Here is a 24,683-nt window from a genome sequence, read left to right as displayed (position 1 = left end):
CCTCTAATATATAATTATTTATGATACAATCACAAGTAAAATGCCATAAAAATTACAAAATTTTATTTTCAAATATGAAAATTTCACTTCACTTTGTTTCATTCAGTTCCAACTAGACAGACTATAAAAATAAAATTTTAACAAGTAAATAGCAAAAAACACATGCACCCTAAAATCTCAATTTATCTCCCTTTCTCTTGTCACTGAAATAGAAGTCACCCCATGAGATAAAGAAGGTGGAATTCATTAGAGTCCTACTCTATACCAATAAAAATGCATCCCTAAATCCATGAGCTGAAATTATGCCATTTATAAACATTTTAGAGGTTGATTTATACTTGTAAATTGCAATTAAACGCATAATATCACAGGTTCAACTTTAATGTTGTTTATTAAATGTGCGCAGTATTCAAGTCCGTCCCATCCACCAATGGTTCTGTGGATGAGTGGAACTGGTAAAGGGTGGGGTACCCTTCTCCACTTATTGATTTCATGAAAATTTAGCAATTCTCTCAAAGTGCCTTCTCTCTAGCCTTTTTAATTAATACTATATGTATTGTTTTAGGTACAAAAATTGATATATATATATATATATTTTGTTTGTCAATAAAATATACATTAGTTTTTTTTTACTCATCATCAATCCAACCATAAGGATCAGGGGCCTGTAGGCATGGGGAAAGTGTGAACCTAAGGAGGTTCAACCTAAAAACTCCATGGTCTTACTACCTCTAATATATAATTATTTATGATATAATCACAGGTCATATGCCATAGAAATTACAAAATTTTATTTTCAAATGCGAAAATTTCACTTCACTTCGTTTTCATCCAGTTCCAACTAGACAGACCAAAAATAAAATAAAATGAAATTTTAACAAGTAAATAGCAAAAGACACATGCATCCGAAATCTCAATTTATCTCCCTTTCTCATGTCACTGAAATTGAAGTCACCCCATGAGATAAGGACAGTGGAATTCATTATAGTCCTACTCTATGCCAATAAAAATGGATTCCTAAATTCATAAGCTGAAATCATGCAATTTTCAATGTTGTGCATTAAATGCGCAATATTCAAGTCTGCCCTATCCATCAATGGCTCTATAGATAAGTGAGACTCATAAAGGGTGGGGTACCCTTTACCAATGCTTGATTTCATGAAAACTTGCTGATTCCTTCAAATTGCCTTCTCTCTAACCTTTTTAACTCTGTTTCTCTAGTAAAGCCATTTAAAATATTTATTTACAATTATAATACTCCTTAATTGAACATACATTATATAAGGAATTTTCATCTATGCTATTTCACCACATCAGATAAATAAAAGAATTGCTTATAATTAGTTGGGCGCCTGAAGTTCGTCCAACACAGCCCGGCTAACCCCTACCCTAAATTGGGATATGGGTCATCAAAAGAAATCTAATAAACTCAGGAAAATAAGAAATACAGTATTACTAGGATAATTGATGATGATATAGAATTGAGAAAAGCCCGAAAGCTCAATCATTTGGGATAAAGGAACCAGACCCCAAGGAGAAAAGAATGGGAAATTCACATTCAGAACCATGGAGACTTACATTAAGGCAATAATTTACATGTGCCAACAGAACATATATACCCCCATTCAAACTATACAGAATCAAGCAATCATTTTGGTGCAATATGATCCTTGAGCCCCTAACAAGGCGTTCTGAGCAAAGCTTTGGTAATCATACCACTTTTATGGTCGAAACAAGCTCTGATAATTGGTAAACGTACCACTTGAAATTTGAGAACCGCACGCAGAACGACAACTTCCACGGCAACTAGAGAATCCTCCACAAATGTTGGCAACGGTGTGTTCCCTACTTGAAAACTATCAAGCCATTTGAGTCTCAGAATTTCATATGCTCACACAGAATATCGTCCATCTGTCCTCTCCTTCCCTGGTCGCTCTTCTTGGATTTCTTCAAGTTCTTCATCATCAACCTTCTTCCCTGCTTGTTCCTTCCAGTATGCAACCAACTTCTTCAACCGTGCAACTTCTTTCGATGAAACATTTTTGCTAGGATCATTCACAATAGACCGTACTCTTGAAGCATACCTGAATCAAAATGAAAAGGATAGTTGATTCAAAAAAAGAAATACTTCCACTGCTATCCCAAGAATTTGGATATTACATAATAAAAATCAAGTTTTCAATAAGGATAAACAGACACAAATATTTTCAAGCGGAAAGAAAAAACATACGTTAAAGAGTTATAGCTCTCCTCCAAGTTTGATTCTGCTGGAGAGACATTAACAAACATTAGAGTCTTGGCATTTCCACCTAGTGAGTCGCTCATAAGCATTGTCAACTTGTGGTTCCTATATGGGATATGTTGACTGTCAGAAGATAAAGCACTGATCACATCCCCAAGAGCTGAAAGAGATTTGTTAATACTCTGGGCTTCTTTTAGTTGGTTCCCAGAAGAACCAGATTTTTTAACTCTCTCTGAACCAGCTAGATCCACAAAACTCAACTGCAAACATACATTTTACGGCAATTAGGTTTCAATAAATCAAGACTTAATTAACCACAAGAGAACTTGATTTCATGCAAATAAGGCATTGAGCTGGATAATAGTATATCCTTGCTTCTTTGAACTCTAATTAAAAATAGAGCAAATTACACTAGCACCCCAAAATGGAGGCCTTAAAAAACTGACACCCCACTTTATATTTGAAAGACACAGATACCCCAAAATTTGTTTTTCATTGGGCACATTAGTCCAATTTGTCACTAAAAACCGTTAAATTACTGTTTATTTTCTTTCAATTCCAAAAATATCCCTCTCAAAATATGAAGGGGGATAGGAAAAAAACAGTAATTTAACGGTTTTCAGTGATAAATTGGACTAATGCATCCAATGAAAAACAAATTTTCGAGTCTCTGTGTTTTTCAAACAAAAAGTGCATTGTTAGTGGTTTAAGGCCTCTATTTTGGGGAGTTTGTGCAATTTGCTCTAAAATAAATAATAATAAAGAAACTAGAAAGGCTTGTGAGCCTCTGAGCATACTTACCTTTCCTCTAGCAAAAGACTGAGTTTGAAGATTAGTGCTTTCAATAACAATTGAAAGTACTAAGTGAGATCTCGAGCTCTCCTCATTCATTAGAGTCCCAGAGGTATGTCGCTGCTCTGAACCTCTCAAAATGATGCTTCTCAAATCCTCAAAAGTTGAAATGGGTACAACAGTTACATTCTCAACAGAAACCATACCCTATGGAGAGAGTAAAATTCATCAATGGAAAAAGATATAATTGATGAAAAGAATGCCCAAAAATATATAAAAAAAATACCTCACAAAAGTTGGAATCAAAATTAAGCATAAGCTATTAAAGATTCCATATATTGGGGATAAAAGTAATAAAAGTGGTCAGGCATAATAATGGATAAAGATTTAAAGCACAAGGTGGATGTTAAAAGATTAAGCAATAGGATTATAGCTATCCAGCTTCTAGTAGAGAAAGAGACTGTAAATATAGTTAGTGCATATGCACCTCAAGTATGATTGGTTGAAAGTGGACATATTAGTGCAAGGAATTCGTATAGATAAGAAGCATCGTATGGATGAACTTATCATAACAAAAATGAGGATGCTAAGATGGATCAATGGCAAAACTAAGAATGATTAAGGAATAGTCATATTAGAGTTGGCTTGAGAGTAAATGATAAGCTATGAGAAAGTTGACCGAGGTGCAACAATCACATTCAAAGAAGGCTCTTAGATGCCCTGTAAAGAAAAGTGATTTAATCAAGATTAAAGGAACTAAAAGAATTAGTGGCAAACCTAAGATAACCTTAGGATAAGTGATGAGCAAGGATATGTATAGCTTAGGCCTTGTATAGAGTATAGCCTCAAATAGAGCTGACTGAAATGCAAGAATCCACGTAGCAGGATCCCGTTTAGTTGGGACAAGGATTATTGTTGTTGTTGTTGTATAAAACCTTGTTGACAAGCGTAGGATTAACAATCATTTTATCTTAAACAGGAATGATAAAGCATTAATTACCCTGTACCCACCTTTGAATCTTTCTTGATTTCTAATTTCATACGCTTTGCATTCTTTGGCAATAGAAGATCAACAAGAGTGTCTTGATATAACTCCACCATATAGGCCTGTGTAATTAATCAGCAAAGCAACAAAAAGTTTTAAGTATAACTCCACCATATAGGCCTGTGTAATTTAATCAGCAAAGCAACAAAAAGTTTTAAGTATCAATGAAATTATCCAGCATAATAAAAGGAGGGAACTGCACTAGAGAAAGCAGAACAAGATATATATAATCCCTACTGTTCAAAAAGGAGCGTCTAAATGACACATGTATAGGTGCATTCTAACTTGACACCATTTAGTTGCACATTGTATTATTCCTAAAAGTTCTTTAAATTACAAGAAATAAAAGGTTTTCAAAAACAATTTGATTATGTGGCACTATCAAAGGTGTCATTGTCATCCATATTTTTTGTGTATACAGTGAAGGATAATATTTATCCTAATCGAAGAAGAACTGTATATTATACACACAGACACACACCAGTCCAATGAAGTAGAGTGTATTTGAAAGAAAGAAAAAATAATAATAAATAAACAACAATGAAATTTGAACCTTCTATGAAGCAAAGCTAACTCACTCAATCTTAATCTTAGTAGTTACAGTTGACACTTGACACATAACTAATAGCTCAAAGGATCTCTTGCAAAATATTGAAGCATCTAAAGCTAATTTATATTTTCAATGTCTTCCATTGACTTGATATCAACTCACCTTTAATGAGAAAGAAAATTTGTTGCTGTCATGCTTCAAAATTTTAAAAAGTTCAGCAGTAGCTCTTGGGGTCAGACCTGGATCACTCTCAGAACCATATATTGTGAATGTCTTCCCAGAACCCGTTTGCCCATATGCAAATATGCAGACATTATAACCATCTACCGCTGACTGCACAAGATACTGCATTGCAATAAAATAAGTTACATATAGTTACATGAATAGCCATCAGATAGATCAGCAAATGAGTAAGATACATGAATAGCCATCAAATAGATCAGCAAATGAGTAAGATACAAGTTGGATCACCCCTCATCCAATAAGTAAATGAGCCAATCCATCCTGATCATATCTTGACGACTCATACACGTAGTGATCCAAATTCAAATGCAACAGGTGCGTATATTTGATTCAATCCATCCAGTTATGTAATATCTTAGGACTGGCCTACTTTTTATTGAAAATTAACAAAAGACCATTAATGGATCAAAGGAAAACTTTTTTTTATTTTGGATGAAAGGATCAAAGGAAAATTTATGCAACATTTACACCAGCAACTGATGTAGGGGGCTGAATGTTGCACGGTAAAGAAAAAACATTTAAGCAAACTTAATGAGGTTAAAATAAGGGTGTTATGGTGAATGAGCGGTGTCCTAGAAAATATAAGGTAAATAATGAAAAAGTTAAGAGGCATGGTTGTCAAGGCAACAAGGTGAGGCGAGGTGATAGAAGGCAACCAAAACCAAGGTGACACCAAGCGAGGCGACAACACAACACCCAGTCACCTTGGCCCAAAAATGGGCCTAGGCAGACGCTTTGACAACCATGGTTAGAGGAACATGGAAGTTAACACCCATTCATGATAGGTTGCAAGAAAGTCATTTGAGTAGGCCCAAACATGTGCATCTGAGACCCTTGAATGTTCCGGTGCCAAAAAGTGATTTGTTTCAAATTGGAGATTGCTAAAAGAGCTAGAATTAGATTTGAAATAACCATAGGAGAAAAGAAGCCTAGCTTAGGACTTAAAACTTGTACGGCTTTGTATAGAGCTAATTAGAATAAAGAGATCCATGTAATCGACCCCATTTAGCTGAGATAAGGCAAAGTTGAGTTGTACATGAGATACTATTATTTACTTGAAAAAAGTGAAAGCAAAACTCGTTAAAAAGTTACCTCTAACTAACCTTAATGAATTAAAAACTACACAAGTTTAAATATTATAAATGTAATGTCAATATAAATATACGTAAGCAAATATCATGCCAACCAATTTGGATTAGATTAGGGCAATCCAATTTTTGCTAAGACTGTCAATTGAACAGCATCAGAGCTTAAATGACTTCACAATCAACCCCTAATAAAGAAGACTCGTTGACAGACCTGCTACTAAATTTCAAATTCTACCACACAAACCTTTGTATCTTGAAAAATGTCTTCTTGGGAAGCAGTTGCATCAAAGACACGATCATAAAGATGTTGCTTTATCTTGTCATCTTTCCAATTATGCTCTATGGTGAACTCGTCAGGGCTAATGACAACATTGCTTTCTTTCTCAACAATCTCTTTTTCATTAAGAGGACGTAGCCTGCAGTAGACTCTGACTTTTCCCTTCATATCTGCAAAAGAAAGAATTCAATATACAGCACTACTGTTTTAAATATATATATGTGTGTGTGTGTGGTCAGACGTGAAAACCAACTATATTTCCAATGATTTTGCCAAACAAGAAGTGATAGCTCCTATTGATGAATCTAAAAATTAAGAAACAACTATCAACCTTCTATGATATTAAAGTATCGCTTCCTTAAGACTTGTTCTTCCTTATAAAGAGCTTCAAACTCTACCAACTGAGCTCCTTGCTTCTTTAAAATAGCAGCAGTCTGCTCATTCCTTCTATCAATATCCTGAAAAAAGTAGTAAGAGTTTAACCACAAGAGTTCAATAAGTTAATTAATGGTAAGAAGTGAACACCCCCCTCCCCCCCCCCCCCAAAAAAAAAAAAAGTTAACAGTAAGAAAGTTGATATTCTCCAAACGTGGAAATACTATGTTCAGTAATAATACGCTATAATCCAGTTTCTTGACACATTGATGAGAGAAGCACTGAAATAACACCTAATAGTTGTTACCTCCTTCATTCCTCTTAGTTCTTCTAATTCCTTCAAATTATTTTGCAATGTATACAACTCCGTATTTTTTGCTGTAAGAGTGGACTCAGCAACAGCCAAGTTCTGTGTAACCACTTCCAATTTCTTCTCGAGTTCCGAAGTCTGCATCTTAAAGGCCTTGCGCTGTTGTTCAAACTTCCTCTCAAGAATTTCCATCTGCACTTTCATGGCCAAAGAGGATTAGTATTGTGTTACACATATGCTTCGAAAGGCAATTTTGAAATAAGTTAAACGGGCATACAATGGGTGCAAACCACTTCCATACCTCATCAGATTTCTTCTTTTCAAACCTCAGCATCTTCTGTTCCAATGACAGCTTCTCGTTGGCAAGCCTTTTTATAGTTTCTTCAGCCGTATGTAGCTCATCTTTTCGTGCTTTTAACTCCTCTTGGACCTTACTCATGGCCTGGATATAATCAATAAAGCCATCAGAACCAAAGCATCCCATTCCTAACTAAGAGAGATACTGAATCAAAGCATAAAACAGGACTGCCAAACTAGTACAGAAACTAATTAATGCTGTAACATAAGACACCAACAACCAGCAATCCCGTTTACCCATATTGAAGTCCCACTAACATAGGTCATTGCCATGAAAAGCCATGGCATTAAAATCCCAACACACAATCTAACCCAGACGTATTTCTAATAAAACAAACGAATTTAAATAATTCATCTGCATCATCAGCAATTACAAAGGGCAAGGCAAGGACTAAAAGGTTCAATCCTTGCAGTAGAACAGCCTAACTAGGGGCTACACCTAGGAAACAAGAGTAAACAATATATATAGAACTAAAAATATAACATGATGTGGACAATCCCCTTATCATGGTTAACTACTCACACCCAAGCTATAAATCTTAACAAATTCTACCATTACCTGGCCATTCGATCCAATTAAATCCTTTTTAGCACCATTCTCTGAAGAGGAACACCCCAGATTTCCTAGCTTAGATGATCTAGCTTCCAGGCTTCTCTTTTCCAGCAGTGCAACCTGAAAATATAGCCAAATCAAATTTAATCTATATACTAGTGAACAATATTTCCAAATAACATATTGTGACATCCAAGCAAATTAAACCACAATAAATCACCTGAAGGGCATTTTCCTTTTCTTCACATAGTGACCTGAGACTGTCACACTCAGATTTAACTTCTGCTACAGTTTGCTTCTCAGATCTCAGCGACTGCATTATAAATTCCAACTCCTCCTGGATTTCAGTTTTTCTCCTTTGTTCTCCACGTAATTCTTCCATTAACTACAAATATAACTAATTAATCTAATATATGTAGTCCATGAGAAGAGTCACAACATTTGATGAGAAAAATACGTATGGTACAAAGTATAGTAATAGTTATATGGAAATGAATGGGTTTAAAGTTTATGTTAAGTGACATAAAAGATTTTTACCATACAAGAATTGAAGAATATATTACCAAACAATGTCACACATACATACACAAACACATAATGTCATATATTTTATTTCTTATGTTTCACTTAAACAATGACTACTTTTCATGCTTCCTCAACCAAAGAAAAAAATAACAGAAAGCACAATGAGCACCCCACATTTCAGGGTTCCTAACAAATTCTTCAAAAATGTGTCACACTAAGATGCTATGAGACATACTAATGAAGATTAAGGGGTTGAGTACTGGTCATCATTCTCAGACCATCATGCTAGATTTCATAGGACAGTGTGGAAGGATAATAAAATATCAACACACTTACTATTTATTTATTTGAATAGAAACATATCAGCACAAAACTAAGGCCCTTGTGCTCCAAAAATACTCAAAGAGGCTATATTTTATGATAAGATTGCTCACATGCTCAGCATTTTTTTGAGATTCTTCAACCGCTTTAGACAAATCCTGGACGCGCCTCTCATAAATATCCATACTTGGTGGCTTAAGGTTCTGTGACAATTCTCCATTGGTGGAAGCACCCGCAGCCAATCGCGCTTTAGAGTATCTACGCAGCATTACATCATTTATATGTGTTTGCAAGGCAACACAAATTTCCTCCCCCTACAAAAGATTGAGGAGTTGCTTAGATTCAACAAGGACCATACTGTAGTACCAAACTGTCTCAAAAGAAAAATAAAATGCACAGCTAAAAAATCATAAACAAACCCATTCAGAAGAAAATACTGGACAAACAAAGAAATAAAAGGAAAATGCAGTGAACCTGCTTAGTTTCAAACTGAAATATGTGAAGAATCCCTGCTACTCTCATCTTAAAAAATACAGCAGTATTGCTGCTACCAAACTGCATGATGTCTCGTAACTCTGCAGAATGTAGATATTCTTTAGGAACTGGACGGAAAAAATGTACCTGAAAAAGTAAATAACCAAACTCGTATTAGTATCTGTCGTATTTCTAGTTGGTATATCAAATAAAATATCCTTAAATATATAAACAATAGTTTACAAACTACAATTTTCTAACCCCTCGCTTGTTGATACCCAATATAATTCGACCTGGCAGAAGCCCTATGGGATCATCAATCTTTCGAACACTGAAGAAAACTGAGTTCCCGTAAGGAAGTGTCCGCACAATCCGAAGGAATTGCTGTCTTGCATCATCCTTTGACAAATGTTCCTACAATAAGAAAAGAAGATAATATGTAGCAACGACTAGCAAACTAATTGTTAGGTCTAACATCACTTTTGACACCAGAAATAATTCTTTTAACAAAAGAGACCAACTTCTGCATGCATGAGCAGAAGAACCCAAAAAGCATGCTCATGTATCAACGATTCAAAATACTGTCAGTCAGCCATTGTATAAATAAGGAAGCCCATTGAAAAGGGCAAAATGTTCTATTAGATTGAAACCTAATCTAATACTAAAGAATAAAGATATTATCGAATTAAAGCATGTCAATTCTGTACCAAAATCGTCAATGAAATTGCTACCATACTGAATTTCCCTACTAGATCCAATTTGGCATGGTATCCATACGAGGAAATGAAGCCATACTCGTAAAGTATCGGTATTGATGTTGATAATTCAGAATACTGATACCGCACCATATTATTGGTAACATATACTTTCATATATACAAACTTATGTAATGAATAATATACAAAAAAATATTTCTATTGAATATGTAAAATAATTCATTTTAAAGTATATAGCACATTCACATTATATATACTTCCATATAACAATTACTGTATACCTTGTCCCATATCAAAACTGTACACAGTGTCAGCATGGGAAAAATGGAAACTGTGCTAGGTAAGGTACAGCACTGGTATCATACTGAAACTGTACCATATACGATTCCATACTGACTGACACCCTTAATTAAACCACAGTAATTATAATGGTCAACAGAAACATTCATCTAGATTCTGCATGGAAAAAGGTGAAAAAAGAAAGTTCACATAAATAAGCAATGTATCAAAGTTCTAGGTGTCCCTCTAAAAGACTTGATAAATCTCAGAAAATTAAAACCAAATTCATAATATCAAACTAATAGTCATAGAAATTTCCTTGATCTACAACTTGTAGAAAATTTTATTTTTTAGCCTCTTACCATGGAATGATAACGAGAAAGAATGTCTAGCTCCCAATCTCGCTTAGCTCGTGTTATTGCAATTTGTCTAGGCAAGAACCTTTCAAGAAGTGATGTCCAATCACTGAAGAAGACAAAACTAGCAATTTAGAGAAAGAACTCACCAGGTACTTGTCTGTCCCCCCCCCCCCCCCCCAATCGTTCCCAACAAGCCAACTAAACCGAAATAATAACTAAAACAAAATACACAAAAGGTGTAATGATCACTAACGTGCAAGACTCTGGACTGCCAACCCATCCAATTTCAACTAAGATTTGCAATGCAGAAAGCTGTGCAGCATCATCTCGTCCAACAGGATAATTCCCCAAGATATAGTCATGTTGCAACTGAAATAAAAAATCCCAATCAGTACCATGCCTGAGACATAAACTTAAGATCAAATATCATTTTTAGAAATGAAAATATTCAAGTTATTACTAAAACAGTTTAAACTGCTCAAAACCAATATTCCAAAATGAGACTGAATTGGTACAGGGGAAGGGTCAATTCATCAAAAAAAGCATGCAAGCTTCAAGTATCGGATCAAGCAACCTATAGATGCCGTAAAAGAATGAATGAATGTAAAACGAAAATAAAGAAATAATGAATGGCATGCCTTCAATTCAGCCAAGATTGGTTGTAGCTCCTAGTAGTAGATCAAAAAAACCTACTTCAATGCAATTCAATCGGTTTTTATCATGTTGTCTGATCCAAATTTTAGAGCTTTATCACCAATTGAAAATTATATACCTGCACATAAGACAATTGCACGAACATTGGGTCTAAGACAGCTTCATCAGACTCCCGAAATAATTTCTTTTTGAAACAAAGTTTGCAATGCAAAATTTCCCCTTTGCTACGGTCCTTGGCTGCTTTGAATTCCGCTAATAAATCTCCAATATATTTATTATCATCCAATCCAATGTACTCCTCTAAGACAAAAAATAAAATGTTAGCATATAATTGCAGTACATACGCACCACATGGGTAACACTCAAGCAAGGTTTATAAATCGGCTCTTTTTTTTTTTTTTGGGGGGGGGGGGGTTAAAAGCAAAACCCACAATTTCAAATTTTTTTCAGCTCTATCTGCAGTAAGTTCCTTGGAGAATTATATTAATACCATAATCAAATGTTTCGAATGGAATTTTTCAGTAATAACATTCAAAAATTTTTACAAAAAGAAGAGGGAGTTTCTGGTGTGCGGTAATATTCCATCATTTTAGCTATTTCTTATCATTTCTCCAACTAACCAGATTCTTAAAACAGTCCAATTTTTCTAACAATTTTGAAAGCATCAATATCAAAGAGAAGATAAAATTAGAATTAAGATTGGCCTATGGCTAGATAATATGTGGGAAAATATCTAACCAATTTCAGCCATGGTGGGAAAATTTCTAATCCATTTCAGCACTTGTTAATAAACCAGTTCCAGAAAACATTCTTGGTGCTGGAATTATTAGCAGCACTACTGCAGCCAGAAAGGCAGCTATTATTTGAAAATACACACTACAGAAAACCAAGAGATCGTGTAAACTATAAAATTTATTTAGTACAGCATACAAATCATTTTGGTAATTTCAATCAATTAAATTTTGAACAGAAATTAAAAATATATAACTTCAAGATCGATATTAAAAAACCTTAAACAAATAAATATCACTAGAGTCATGTGGATGGATTGTCATATAGAAATGCATGGGTCACCCAAAAATTCAAAGAAAGTTATAGAAACCTAGGCAAATTTGCAGATAATAGCCATGTGACATAAGTATATGATTGTATCTGCACACACCCAGGAAGGGCAATGGATCAAGGCCTCATAATCCCACTGCAATACCTATATAAAATAAGGGAAAAAGAATGCTGCCTGACCATGTGAAAGTATGCTTACACAGAAGTGAACGAAATTACCAAGCTGTCCCTGCAAAATCAAGAACCCCACCCATGTTGATACTTGTGTGCCATCATTGGCCCAAGCTGTTGCAGGAGATACACAACCAAGCAACTACCTCTTGCCCATAAAATTAACTAAGCAAAGTTTGAAACCAATCCAAACCACCACTTGAAACTACTCAAATATTACCTACTAGACTTATAGGTGACTACAGGAGAAGGGCGACAGGCAAAGTGGAAGGAAAATAATTTTCTTGTCCAAATTGCCAAATCAACAACTGCAATTCCCAGTAATTTTCACGTCAGAATTATCATCAGCACTATATTTGCATATCATCACTATAAGGTAAAGAAAAATGTCATCTTTTATATGACAATTTATTGATGGCAGTTAATCACATCTTTCACAAGCAAAGCAACGCATAAGCAAGTGACTCTTCTGCATAAGTTTTCCTCCTATTCTATCTAAGTAATCTATGCCTATTTAAAATGTTCAGAGTTTAATAGTACAGAATTCCAATTGCTCATTCTTCTTGTCTATAAAATTTTTATTGTTAAGACTATACTATATTTTCCTAGTGTTCACAATTCTAACAGCGAATTGATGCCAATATAAAAATTTGAAAATTTGGCTTCAACAAGATTACCATTTCCAGGATCAGGTGCCTTTGAACCATTAACAACTTTACGGGATTCAAACAGGCTGAAACTGGAGTATGCAGAGAGTTTAATGATCCCTGCCAGTTCCTGAAGCACAAGCATCACAAATGAATATCAATAGGAATGAGCATAGAGTCCACAAATAGGAAACAAGTTATTTCCAATGAAAATACACAATTAAAAGCTCTCTATGCAACATAAAAGAACATTTTAAAAACTTGTGAATATTCATCAGAATAATTTCACTATAATCTATATTATTGTAGAGGGAGACCAGCCCAAAGGATGGTTAAAGATTGAAGAAAACTGGAGAAGATTTTCAAGACAGAGAGGACAAAAGTTATCCCTTTTTTTAGCACCAATCAGCACAGAGATTTAATATTGCAGAGCTTGTCATATTCTACAACTTTGACTAGGTATTTTCAGGATGTGGAAGTCAAAAGAGATTCACAAAACTAACATGATGGATAATATCTCTGCAGAAGTGGCCCGTGGGAGCTCAGCCATCCATGCAGCAGGTCACGGGCATGCTGATAGGAACAGCTCATCCCCTTGGAGTTGTAAGAACATCATGAATGAGTTAATTCATAGCTGACAGCTGAGGGTATTTATCTCGCCCTTAATCAATTCCTTCAGGAGACTGGTCTAATTTCAGCTTCATTTCATTGTATTTTCACTGTTTTGGCTCAGGCCAGTGATTGCTGTAATCGCCTTTCTCTTTGCAACACCATTTAAATAATTCACCCAAGAAATGATTGTACACTACTCAGCACAACTCAACTAAGCCTTTTCTCAAATGAATTTAGTTCACTATGTGGATACAATGTGAAATCCAGCCCAAACCTAACCTAGACACCCTATCTGTTTTGGGTGAAGAAGGGCTTGTTTAAGTTTGACCTTGAAGTTGGACCTTAAGTACCGTGTTGTTATCCTTGGAAGGTCCTAGGAAGTCAAGTTAGACCTCTCCCTTAGTGTAGATCCAAAGACCCAAAATGAAGGAAGAAGTCTTTGTGGGCCATCTCAGTAGAAGACATGGTGTTTGACCCAAAACCCATGGATATTGATAATGGTGCTTCATTATTGAAACCTTACTTGATTTGGAGTTTGACTACTCATTTGTGAAGAAGAACTTGGTTGATGGGCCTAAAGCCTAGTTGGACCTGGTTTGAAGACATCCCTCAATGCTAGGTAAGTAGTATGATGTGTTGAAAGAAGCCCATCCAAAGATATTGAAGTTAGGCCCATTTAATCCCTATTTTGGACTTATTGACATGGTTGGTCGACCAACCAATCGACCAACAGGCTTATAATGGTCAATTTTGGAAATCCTAGTAATTTTTGGACTCTTTATGCTATTTAAAGGAGGGGGGACTCTGTGTTTTTCACTCACAATCAGTTCTAAGCCTCTGGAGAACGTGGGAAGAGCCCTAGAACCTCTCCTCCAAAGCCAAGGATGATCCTCAAGCATCCGTTCGAGTTTCTTCGTTGGTTCTTCTTCTAAAAGCATCCTCAATCAATTCGTTTATTCTTTGATTCATTCTTTCTTCTTTACTTCTGATTTTCTGACTATGAGAAAGGTATTACATTATTGTAATGGCCTCTTCTCTATGTTCTTGAAGTCATATGATGATGATTCTTGAATTTGACTTTACCTAAGATCTTGATTACACCTTTGTTTTCTACTGATCTTGGTGATTGTAGGAAAGGTCTCACATCAATGCTACAACCCTTCCTTATATCCCCATGATTGTTAGGTTGATTCCCTCTTTCCCCCATCCTTTGTGAACCATATTGGGTCATTTTGGGTAACTCTCATGAGAGGTAACCAAATTAGGAATCCTAATCATTTATTAATTGTTAGACCCTACCCAATACCTTTCTTGAGATTGAAATACTATTCTTTCTTTCTTATAGTGAATTGCCCAATTCACCCAATGTTCTTGAAGTTCTTGAAACCATATGGTGATGTTCTTGTTTCTTGATTTTACCTGAATTCTTGACTATTCTTTCTTTTTTAGAGTGAATTCCATAATTCACTCTATGTTCTTGAAGTTCTTGAAACCATATGGTGATGTTCTTGTTTCTTGATTTTACCTGAATTATTGACTATTTTTTCTTTCTTAGAGTGAATTCCATAATTCACTCCATGTTCTTGAAGTTCTTACAACCATATGGTGATGTTCTTGTTTTTTGATTCTACCTGAATTCTTGATTGCACCCTTTGTATTGTTTTTCCTACAAAGTTTATGGTTGTGGGGAAGGTCTCATACCATTACCATAATTTTCCCTTGTATTAAGGAGTTGATCCCTAATGTTCCTTGGACAATTGGAAACCCTAGTGTGTGATGTGTGGCAGGGGGGGGGGGGGGGGGAAGGGGGGGGAAAAACATATGGGTCCCACATGTAGTGGGGTGAGGGAGAAGAAAAGGAAAGGAAAGGGTTTTGTGGAAAAGTGATGAGGTGGGTCCCACTTTTTACTTTTCCCAACTTTCCCACAAAATCCCATCAAATATGTGGGGTTTTAAAATAGCATGGGGTGGGAAAGTTGAACTGCCACATCAGCCGACAAGGTTCCTTGATTCAAGGAACCTTGTCTCCCACTTTTCCACCCCAAGCAACCAAACACTCTACCATTTTAGAATTTAAAGGAAAAGTAAGAAATTTACACATTTTTCAAGAATTTTCCCACCCCTTTTTTCCCACCCCACCTTTATTCCAGCAAACAAACGCTCAGTTAATGAAGAGATTTTGGGGGGAAACCCTTGGGTAACCCTCATGAGAGAATATCCACATTGGGTAACCCTCATGAAAGAGTATCCAATTGGGAACCCTATAATTTATAATCCTCCCCAATTACATTCTTGATTTTGAATTGCTAAGCAAATGTTTCCCTTTCACTCTGTGAACCTACCTTGGGTTATTTTGAGAACCAATTTAAGGGAACCTTTATGAAAGGTTATTTAATTAAAAACCCTAATACTTTGTTAATTATTGGGTCATCCCCAAAGCCTTTCTTAATTATGATTTATTATTCTTTATTCCCCTAGGGTGAATCTTTATTCTCCCTAGCCTTTCCATGAGAGACATGGTTAAGTATATGTTAAGACCCAAAATCTTTATGGCTCAATCAAAAACCTGTCTTTTGACCATGACTTAGTACTTTGACCTTCTTGGATAGTCCTAATTTGTTCTAGGATGCTCCCTTTCGAATTTCGGACCAATCGGACTTCAAACGAAGAAGTTATGATCAAATTAGGGTTTGCAGCCCCGTACTGTCCCATTGGTCAACGAGTTGGTCGACTGGGCCAGTAGACCAACCAATTGACCAACACAGACAATAGCCTCAAAACTGCTATGTTTGCTTCCGTTCGACTTCTAATCTTCTAGGTCTTATTCTTAATCATTATTATATGCTTGTTTAGGTTCTAATTGCTAGTCTTGGACCTCTTCCTCATTAATTCTACGAAATCCTTTAAAGATTACTTAAGATAAGGAGGTTGATCTCTAATAACCTAATATGCATGTCTACTTGTATTTGTTTTAGAATTACATGATCATATCACTGCTGTAATTAGTTTTTTATAATCATATGGTTGTTGTAGTTCTTCAACTGCAGTAGTACTTGTTCTTATAATTGAATTGTTATTTCAATTATGAATACCTATGTGTTGTATTATCAGTTGCGATTGTGAATGACTAATTGGGAATGTGATTGCCTAGATTGTGATTGGGGATTGGGGAATGCCATTTTGGTATTCCTACCTTTGGACATCAGTAGAGGTGGTATGGGACATTTTCCTATAGTGCCCCTTGGCGCTTTCCCCGATCACTGGTTGACATACCTAGGGCATGTCTAGAAGTGTTTGGCTAGGATGTCCCTGTTATATCAGGACCCGATCAGAAGGGAATTGAGTCCGAGCAACCCGTGGTTGCAATGTGGGTTTGTGGATACTTAATAGCGGCGCGTAATATCCGTGAGGAGGACATGAATCCCATTGTGGACAATCAATATCAATGCGTAATATCCGTGAGAGGCCATTCATTGGTACGGTTGCAGAAGTGGAACGTGGGCCCCTGAAATCAAGACCGGTGAAATGATCCGTGAGAGGAAACGGGAATTACCTGTTAGCTTGATGTAATTGACCAATAGGGTTGATGAGTCCGTAGTCCGACTTGATGGCTATCATAAAGATACCCTGACTCTAGGGAAAAGGATACAGGAAAGGATCTTGTGATGGAAAGAATGGAGTATCTAGATCTAAGTTGATATAACTAAGTAGAAGACCTACATTTTGCTAAGCTTAACCCTGACACGCACCAGTACTCATACCAATGGAGGCGTGAAAGAGTGTTGACCTAAACCCCAGCCATGGAATGTCCGTGAGGGGTGTCTTAACCCAATTGCCGCGGAGAACCCAACAGACGTGCATCAGAGCCGTGAGGGAAGAGTGACTGAGATTACCCAGAGGAGGATGGTGTTCTATCTTAATGCTCGTCTGCCAATAGAGACCAGCATACATAGAGTTAGAAGCATATATGCATTATCTGTTTCATATCATTTTGCATTCTATATGATTTGGATTTGCTTTCATGTATTATTATGTTATTATGGATTGAACTGCCTTGCTGAGTTCTTTTGAACTCACTCCATTTTGCAATATCTTCTGTTAGACTTCTCTGCAGGTAATACTACTAGTGTTGACAATGACGGTGATGCAGAATTGGCAGCAGATACAAATGAGAGAAAAGCCCAAAGCTCAAGCCCATTAAAGCCTAAGGACATGACCCAAAACAGCCCATGGCTTGCATGGGCTAGGACTATTGGAGTGGGTTAAAATGAGCCCATGGTTTCATGGGCTTGGATCACTTTAGTGGAAGAAGAATATCAAGCCCACTATTTTGAACTAAGCCCAAGTCTAGCTTTGAAAAGTCAACAAAAGGAGCTAGTAGGTGGTGTTGGTTAGTGGTGGGGTATAGTAGTTGGATGTTTCCAATGTTGTTTTGACTAGTGGTGTTGGGTAGTAGTTGGATGTTTCCATTAATGTTTGTAGTAGGTTGTGTTAGCTAGTGGTTGGAAGTTACCATTAATGTTTTTGTCTCTTTAGAATGCTATATAAAGAGACTTATGTAAATGGTGAAAAAACTTGTGAAATGAAATCAAATTGCTTGCTAGCATTCCTCCTCTTGGAGAACCCTTGTGTTTGATCAAGGTAGATTGGTGTTCGATCCAATTGATCCACCTTGTGGTGAGAAGCCCGGGTGATAAGACTCCTTGTGTTTGATCAAGGAAGGTTGGTGTTTGATCCAATCGATTCACCTTGCGGTGAGAAGCCCGGGTGTTACATGTTACTTTGTTGTCCTTATTGTTCTCTTAATTCTCTTATATTGTTCCATCCATTCTTCTTTATAGCATACTGCTGTTTTGAAGACCTAGTTAGTCCTTGTTCTTAAACCAATATCCTTGTTCTACCACTTCGGTTTTCAGCCCTCCATTATATCTGAATTTTATCTATCTTAAGTCTATCAAATTTGAAGTTGATTCCCTGTGAAAGGTCCTATTTGGCTACTGTTTTGATCATTCAAATATAGTACTACATTAGACGGTCAGTATTATGAAGACCAGGTTGATGACTCATACAGTACTGGCTATGGTGATTACGTCGGTGAAGACTATCAGTACGAGACTGATGCTTATCAGGAGTAGTTCGGCCTTTGCACTTGTGTGCTAGTGATGGGATATCGTTCCATCCTCTTTTTGACTTTTATTAGCTTTGTTGAGACCTTAGTTGTTCGTTCCCCTTTTTATTTTGGGAACCGGTTGTAATCTTCCTTTTGATCTACCTTCCGCTTTGTTTGTGGGGTATAATTCCACTATACTCTACAATTCCTTTAATTGGTATCTTGTTATTTCCGCACTCTGATGTTCTTTTGTGATCCTTCTGAGATCCTTTCTTGACTTTTATTATTAAATTACTTGAATACAATGATTTGTTCTTGCTTTTGATTATGTTATTGTGCTAAGTGGATATGATCGTTCCTAAACTTGATCTTCAGGGCTGTGGATCACTCCTCCAGGTATTCCAGATAGGGTACCGGTTGGCTAGATGTGACATACAATCCAACCATTTAAGTTTTCAGAGACCAGGTTTACTAAAAACCCTTCTAACCGCTTATAAGTTATTTAGGCATACCCAAAAATCCATTGAGAACCAATAATTCAAGAAACTAAAGGGTGAAAAGAATGCCCAATAATAGTGTAAGTAACATTAAGTTTGAATACTAAAACAACATCATTAGGACTCATTAAATAAGGGAAACACATGGGCTTCGCAGTGCAATGTAGTTGGATGGATCAAACACCAAACAGCGTTGATAGAAAAGAAAAAAGTTTCCTCACCACTGGAAACGAAGAGCAGTAAAACCTATCCATTAATCAAAAGCTGTGCACAATGCTGGACCCTCTTACACTAATATAGGAAACTCGAACAGACTCCCTCCTTAACTAATATGGTAACTTAAACCAACTCAAAAATAGGACTGGACTCATAGAATCTTAATCTAGCCTAACAAAAACATTTGATAACATTTTGGAATAAAGAGATAGAGACACTTCACTAAATAATACTGTGTGCTAGCCTCTACAGTCAATACACATGATTGACCCATTGCAATGAAACCCATGGAATTAAAGACCCAAAATTTATAACCCAGTCCAAGCTTATTTCCACTAAATAACCCTATTTAGACCCACTTGAACAACTAACTTGAAACATTAAAGAAACTAAAGTAAGACAGTAAATTAAAAGACTAGAAGCACTAAGCCAATTAGGCTGGCCGCTTTTGGATCTCCTGTGATAGATCTTCAGAATTGCATCTGAGGGTGTAAGCAATGAATAAATAAAACTGAAGGAAAATTAGACATATTTAGCATTTAGAGAGGCAGAGATCAAGATCAGGCAACACGGGTACAAGATGCTCTAGTAAGAAAGTCAATTTTAAGTTCTTTTATGTCTCCTAGGAAGCACAATAATTTTAGTCAATTTAAAGGACAATACCAAAATATAGAACTGTCCAAGAATGGTGTGTAAGAAGGTAACTAGGTAGGTGAAGGGAAAAGATCAGCATATAGAGGACAGGACAACTTTAAAATACCTCAACAGCATCAGAAACTGTTGTTGCCATGTCATATGTAATTTCTTCAAAAGTCTCATCCAAGAAAAACACTATTGTTGTAAGTTTTCTACTGGTCAAAAGAGCTTCAACCTCCTCACGACCGGGAATTGTATGCCGGGGACCAGCCTTACCAGAACGCTTCAAAGCATTCAATGTATTCTGTGCAAGGACTTGAACTTGAGAATCAGTATTCACCCCATGAGCTACTTGATGAACATACTCAGATAAATATGCCCCAATCTCCTTGCTAGGTGGCATGGAGGATGCACATAGATACATTAGTTCCCATGCTCTGACCAAGGACTGCCTGTGGGTTCAGAAACAACCACAGATACTTTAAGAAATACACTCTGATACTGAATGCATGGGCAATTATAAAGGCAAATAAGCTTATCTGAGATCTACTAAGGTCATTTTGCCAAGAAAGATACATACCAGTCTGGGTTATTCCGTGTTTGCTTTGATATCTGTGTAAAGAGTTCGTCACGAAGATCGGATCGCTTCAAAGTATGCTTGTACAGTTTAGCAACTAGCTCAATCCGTTCCTCAAGGCTCAAAGGAGTTGTTCTATCTGATGAATCAATACCCATATACTTCAGAATTATTTGGAACAATTTTACTGCCCGGCTTACTAAGTCACTGTTAATTTTGAGCAATGACGTTGGAATGGGGTCCTGTCAAAAGTTCAGGATGTTGACACATGAGTTTGGTCAAGTAATAAATGAGCTTCTTGCAATGATATATCAAAGTCACAAAAGCTTGGTAACAGATGACAAGTACAAGGAATTTGTTCATCATTAAAACACTTATTTCTATTTTTCTTCCCACAAAACAACTTGATGTTTCAAAGAAAGACAAACTTATTAAGAACAGATTGTTAACAGCACTACCTTCTGAAAGCTTAGCATATCTTCAAATGTAAATTTTTCACGAACTTGAAGACTTGCAGTTCTTTTCGAAAAGAATCCACGTTTCCCAGAAGAGTGGATCTGTTTCTGCATGGACTTCAAGAATCCCTCTACCTAGTAAAACAAAAAAGAAATACCACATTGATCAAGCAGTAACATGCCTGACCGTTCAGGAAATTTATAACATTAAAGAGTCAGGTGGTCAAATTAATCAAAACTCCATCAATCACACAGAAAATGATTTATACCAGCCATATCATCCTTTCAATGGTTATAAGTCTCTTCATAGTTCATTCCACAAACAACAATGCTAGAAGAAAGTTGTACCAGAAGGTAAACACATGTCTATGACACTCTATTCAGACTTCATATATAGATGTCCTAGGCTAGAATAAAAGAAACAAGAAGCCAGTTTTTTTGTTACCTGGAATTTATTAATCAGTGGTATAGCTCCAACTAAATCTGATGGAATAGCTGTTGACAAGGTTACTGGGGAACTGCAAGAAACAACAAATGAGAAACATATATCAACAACCATCCGCCAATGTCAGACTGCTTGTTTACAAAAGCACTCAAATCCTTTATGAGTTTATTGGGAGTAGCCAACACTTGGTTAGGGAATGTAAAAATGAAATGAACTAATGATGTGGGGTGGGGGGGGTGGGGGGATACCCTATATGGGTGGAAGCATTAACTGAAAGTGCGTATTTTGGTTTGGAACTGTAAAAAGGAGTTAGTTGTTTGTGGAAATCAAATGATTCTGGCTATCGGCCAGATCACTTTGTTCCTTTTTAGCTTCATCAAGCAATCATTTTAGCATATACTTACAAGAAGTAAACACAAACATAGCTCTTCTCATTGTTACTTGAGAGTTGAGACGTTAAGAAAGAAATTGTTCATGGCCAAGATCACAACTGATATTGAAAAAGTGGCACCAACAACACTTTAGCATCAACACAAACCCATTATGGCATCTTGGAATAGTTTGAGGCAATGAAACTTACGGGGGAGCGAAATTGGAACCGTCGCTGTCATAGTCATCACCATTGGAGAAGGCAACAGAGTTGTGTAGAGGGGTTCCACTGCCATTTCCATTTCCAGAGCTCAGGGAAGATCCACTCATTCTGACACTTTGGGACATAACAGAAGGTGAATCAACAATCATTGGGATCAAGGACTTGAAAGGAACCGCTAGAGCACCTTCTCACAGTCTACTTTTCTCCCTGCTTTTTCCTGTTCCAGCTACTTTAAGGACTTCAATTGAAATTTGTAAAAGTACATTGCAAAAAACTAGAAGCAAACAAAACCTTCAGACTCTAGGGCCAAAATTTTTGAGGAGGTGGAGGGTGGGAGAGGGTATCAATTTAATCAGTTATTTTGAGTTGCTTCAGTGAAGAGGGGGGAAAAGGGGGGGAAAAGTACAGCACAACATCAGAAACTGGGACTTCAATCACACAATAAAATGGATCCCTTTCAGATTAGGAACACCCAAAAAAACTTATAAAAAAGTAAAGCACAGTAGTGGAATTACTTGAATGTAAATCAAAGAATTTTGCAAAATCTAAAAGACACTGTTAAACCAATGAGTTGTTACTGGAAAAATCAACCCAATAAGAAAACAAAACAAACAACGGTGAAACTGATTGAATAGCTGCACCAATGATAGTCGGTCTTACCTCACAAATCCACTAGCTGAACACGACTAATACAGAAATACTAGAGAAGTGAAGGATTAGAATTTTAACACTTCAAAATAGAACCATTTCCTGGAAATAGACGACCAGAAAAATTGGGGAAAAAAGACAATGTGTGAAAATACGAGATGAAATTAGCAAACGAAATCAAGTATCACCGACAAAACAGGTAAAATATCATCTGGAGCTAAGAGAAAAATCTTTCGTAAACCATTTTGAACTAAAATGAGAAGACGAGTAGTCTAAGTAAGAAGGTCACTGTAGGTGACAACAGAAACGACCTGCGCATAGTTTGTCCCACATTGAATCCCTCAAAAGAATAGATCAAACATGAACAAACCATAAGAAGCAAAAAACGTGAAGAACGAAATGGAAGAAACAGGTACACAACGGAGCTACTATCGACGCAATGTCACATGAAAGAGAGAATCAATTTACCTCAGAAAACCTCTTGTGAGCTGTGTCATCGAGAAGACAGATCTACTCGTCCGCCGCTTGAGATGAGAAAGAAGAAACGAATGAAGAAAAACTATGGAAGATCTAAATCTCCAAAACAAACCGGCAGGCCAGAAAGGAGAGGAGAGTTAGAGGAGCGCTCGCTCACGAGTATATTAAAAGCTTAACATTTATTTTTCTTTCTTTTCTTTATTTTTCCTAATAAGAAAAAGAAAAACAAGAGAGAACGAAAGGACTTGCAGTCCTTAGCTCCTGTTTCTGTTTTGTTACGTAAAAATCAAACCTCCCACTCACAAGTCACAATCTCCATCCACACCTGATCATCGTTGGAAGATACTCCTCGTCGCTGTCTGTACAAAATACTAACATTTTAAAATTATCAAACCTTCTCAGGGGCGGGACGCGACAGGTGAAGAGTTATTTTCCTTTTCTTTTTCTTTTTTTTTTTTTTTTTTTTTTTTTTTTGACAATTTCTTTTCTGTTAAGTGTTGATTTTATGACCCGAACGTGCTCACCTCTACCTGCTCGCTCTGGGCAAATTGGGACCATTGGTTTAATTGTTGGGCCCTTAGAAGCATAGGATAACTTTTTTTTTTTTTTTGGTAACCGGATAACTTTTTTTTTACCCAAAAAAAGAATGTAGACACTTTTTTTTTTTTTCTGAAATGTAGGCATTTGTTAATATTAGTTTGTCTTATGTTTTTTTTTTCCACTTTTGATAAAGGGCTTGTTGATTTTTATCTCTCATACATATAAACTAGGAGGGTTGGGTCTGATAAGCGAAAACATTTATTACGTTTTACTTTGAAAAATGGTACCTGGTTACTGTGGGGAAGCATGAATGTTGTCGCTACATTGTAGGTAGCTAATGAAATGAAGTTTTTTGAAATACAAAATTTCACAAGGGTAATTTATGAATCTAGATGATGTCTTAATTATTGCCAACAAGAATATCAAGAACATTCCTACTATCCAAATTTGGGGTTGTATGGTAACAATTTTGGCACACTTATTCTGTGCCATTTGCCCACTTTGATGCAGAAGTCAATAAAAAACATGTATGGTAAACCGGTTCAACTTTTGTATGCTGGTTTAGCAAAACTGTGCTAAACCAAGGGTTTAGCACATAAATTCATTTTGACACAAAATCGTTGTAATATAACCCCTTAGTAACCAAGTTTTTTTTTTTTTTTTTTTTGGAGACAGTGGCTACATATGTGAATGCATAACTAAGTGTCTAACAAGTATTAAACAAAGTTGTTAAATCATAGAAGTTGATTATTTGTAATAAACTTATAATGCAAGCACAGACACAAATTTTTGTGACAGAGATCATGCATGCATGACTCAATTCATAAGTTCTCAGCTT

At 36.3% G+C, this 24,683-nt stretch overlaps 1 protein-coding gene across 4 annotated transcripts; it reads right to left on the bottom strand.

Moving 5' to 3' along the window:
• Nucleotides 1-959: 959 nt before the first annotated feature.
• On the bottom strand, nt 960-23,682 carry ZWI (kinesin-like calmodulin-binding protein (ZWICHEL)). 4 transcript variants are annotated; one of them, XM_089151582.1, is made up of 24 exons: nt 23,297-23,682; nt 22,169-22,294; nt 21,589-21,661; nt 21,147-21,278; nt 20,692-20,930; nt 20,236-20,563; nt 13,071-13,170; nt 11,279-11,460; nt 10,760-10,875; nt 10,510-10,612; nt 9,414-9,566; nt 9,153-9,299; nt 8,792-8,992; nt 8,053-8,217; nt 7,839-7,952; nt 7,224-7,364; nt 6,920-7,114; nt 6,569-6,695; nt 6,205-6,407; nt 4,792-4,974; nt 4,046-4,141; nt 3,044-3,241; nt 2,231-2,502; nt 960-2,084 (listed from the first exon to the last, which is right to left on the bottom strand). In XM_089151582.1, the coding sequence occupies exons 1-24, from the start codon at nt 23,323-23,325 to the stop codon at nt 1,892-1,894; spliced, it is 3,816 nt and encodes a 1,271-aa protein (XP_089007708.1). In that variant the 5' UTR covers nt 23,326-23,682; the 3' UTR covers nt 960-1,891. The 4 variants fall into 4 exon arrangements, with proteins under 4 accessions (XP_089007708.1, XP_089007704.1, XP_089007705.1 ...); XM_089151578.1 differs by having other exon boundaries at nt 22,169-22,409; nt 23,297-23,681; XM_089151579.1 differs by having other exon boundaries at nt 22,169-22,406; nt 23,297-23,681.
• Between the last annotated feature and the right edge of the window lie 1,001 nt (nt 23,683-24,683).

Source organism: Hakea prostrata, chromosome 4, assembly GCF_041222555.1.
Source record: "Hakea prostrata isolate BN-2017 chromosome 4, UWA_Hpros_2, whole genome shotgun sequence".
Lineage (NCBI taxonomy): Eukaryota > Viridiplantae > Streptophyta > Magnoliopsida > Proteales > Proteaceae > Hakea > Hakea prostrata.
This window is presented reverse-complemented; position numbering and strand designations above follow the sequence as displayed.

What these genes read in the sequence shown, in the direction of transcription:
- ZWI (XM_089151578.1), bottom strand. Translation starts at nt 22,329, where the DNA reads ATGATTGTTGATTCACCTTCTGTTATGTCCCAAAGTGTCAGAATGAGT. An exon ending in GGTTCCAATTTCGCTCCCCC is followed by an intron (nt 21,662 to 22,168) that starts GTAAGTTTCATT and finishes TGTTTCTTGCAG; the next exon opens with TTCCCCAGTAACCTTGTCAA. An exon ending in AAATCAAGAAAGATTCAAAG is followed by an intron (nt 3,242 to 4,045) that starts GTGGGTACAGGG and finishes CTCTCTCCATAG; the next exon opens with GGTATGGTTTCTGTTGAGAA.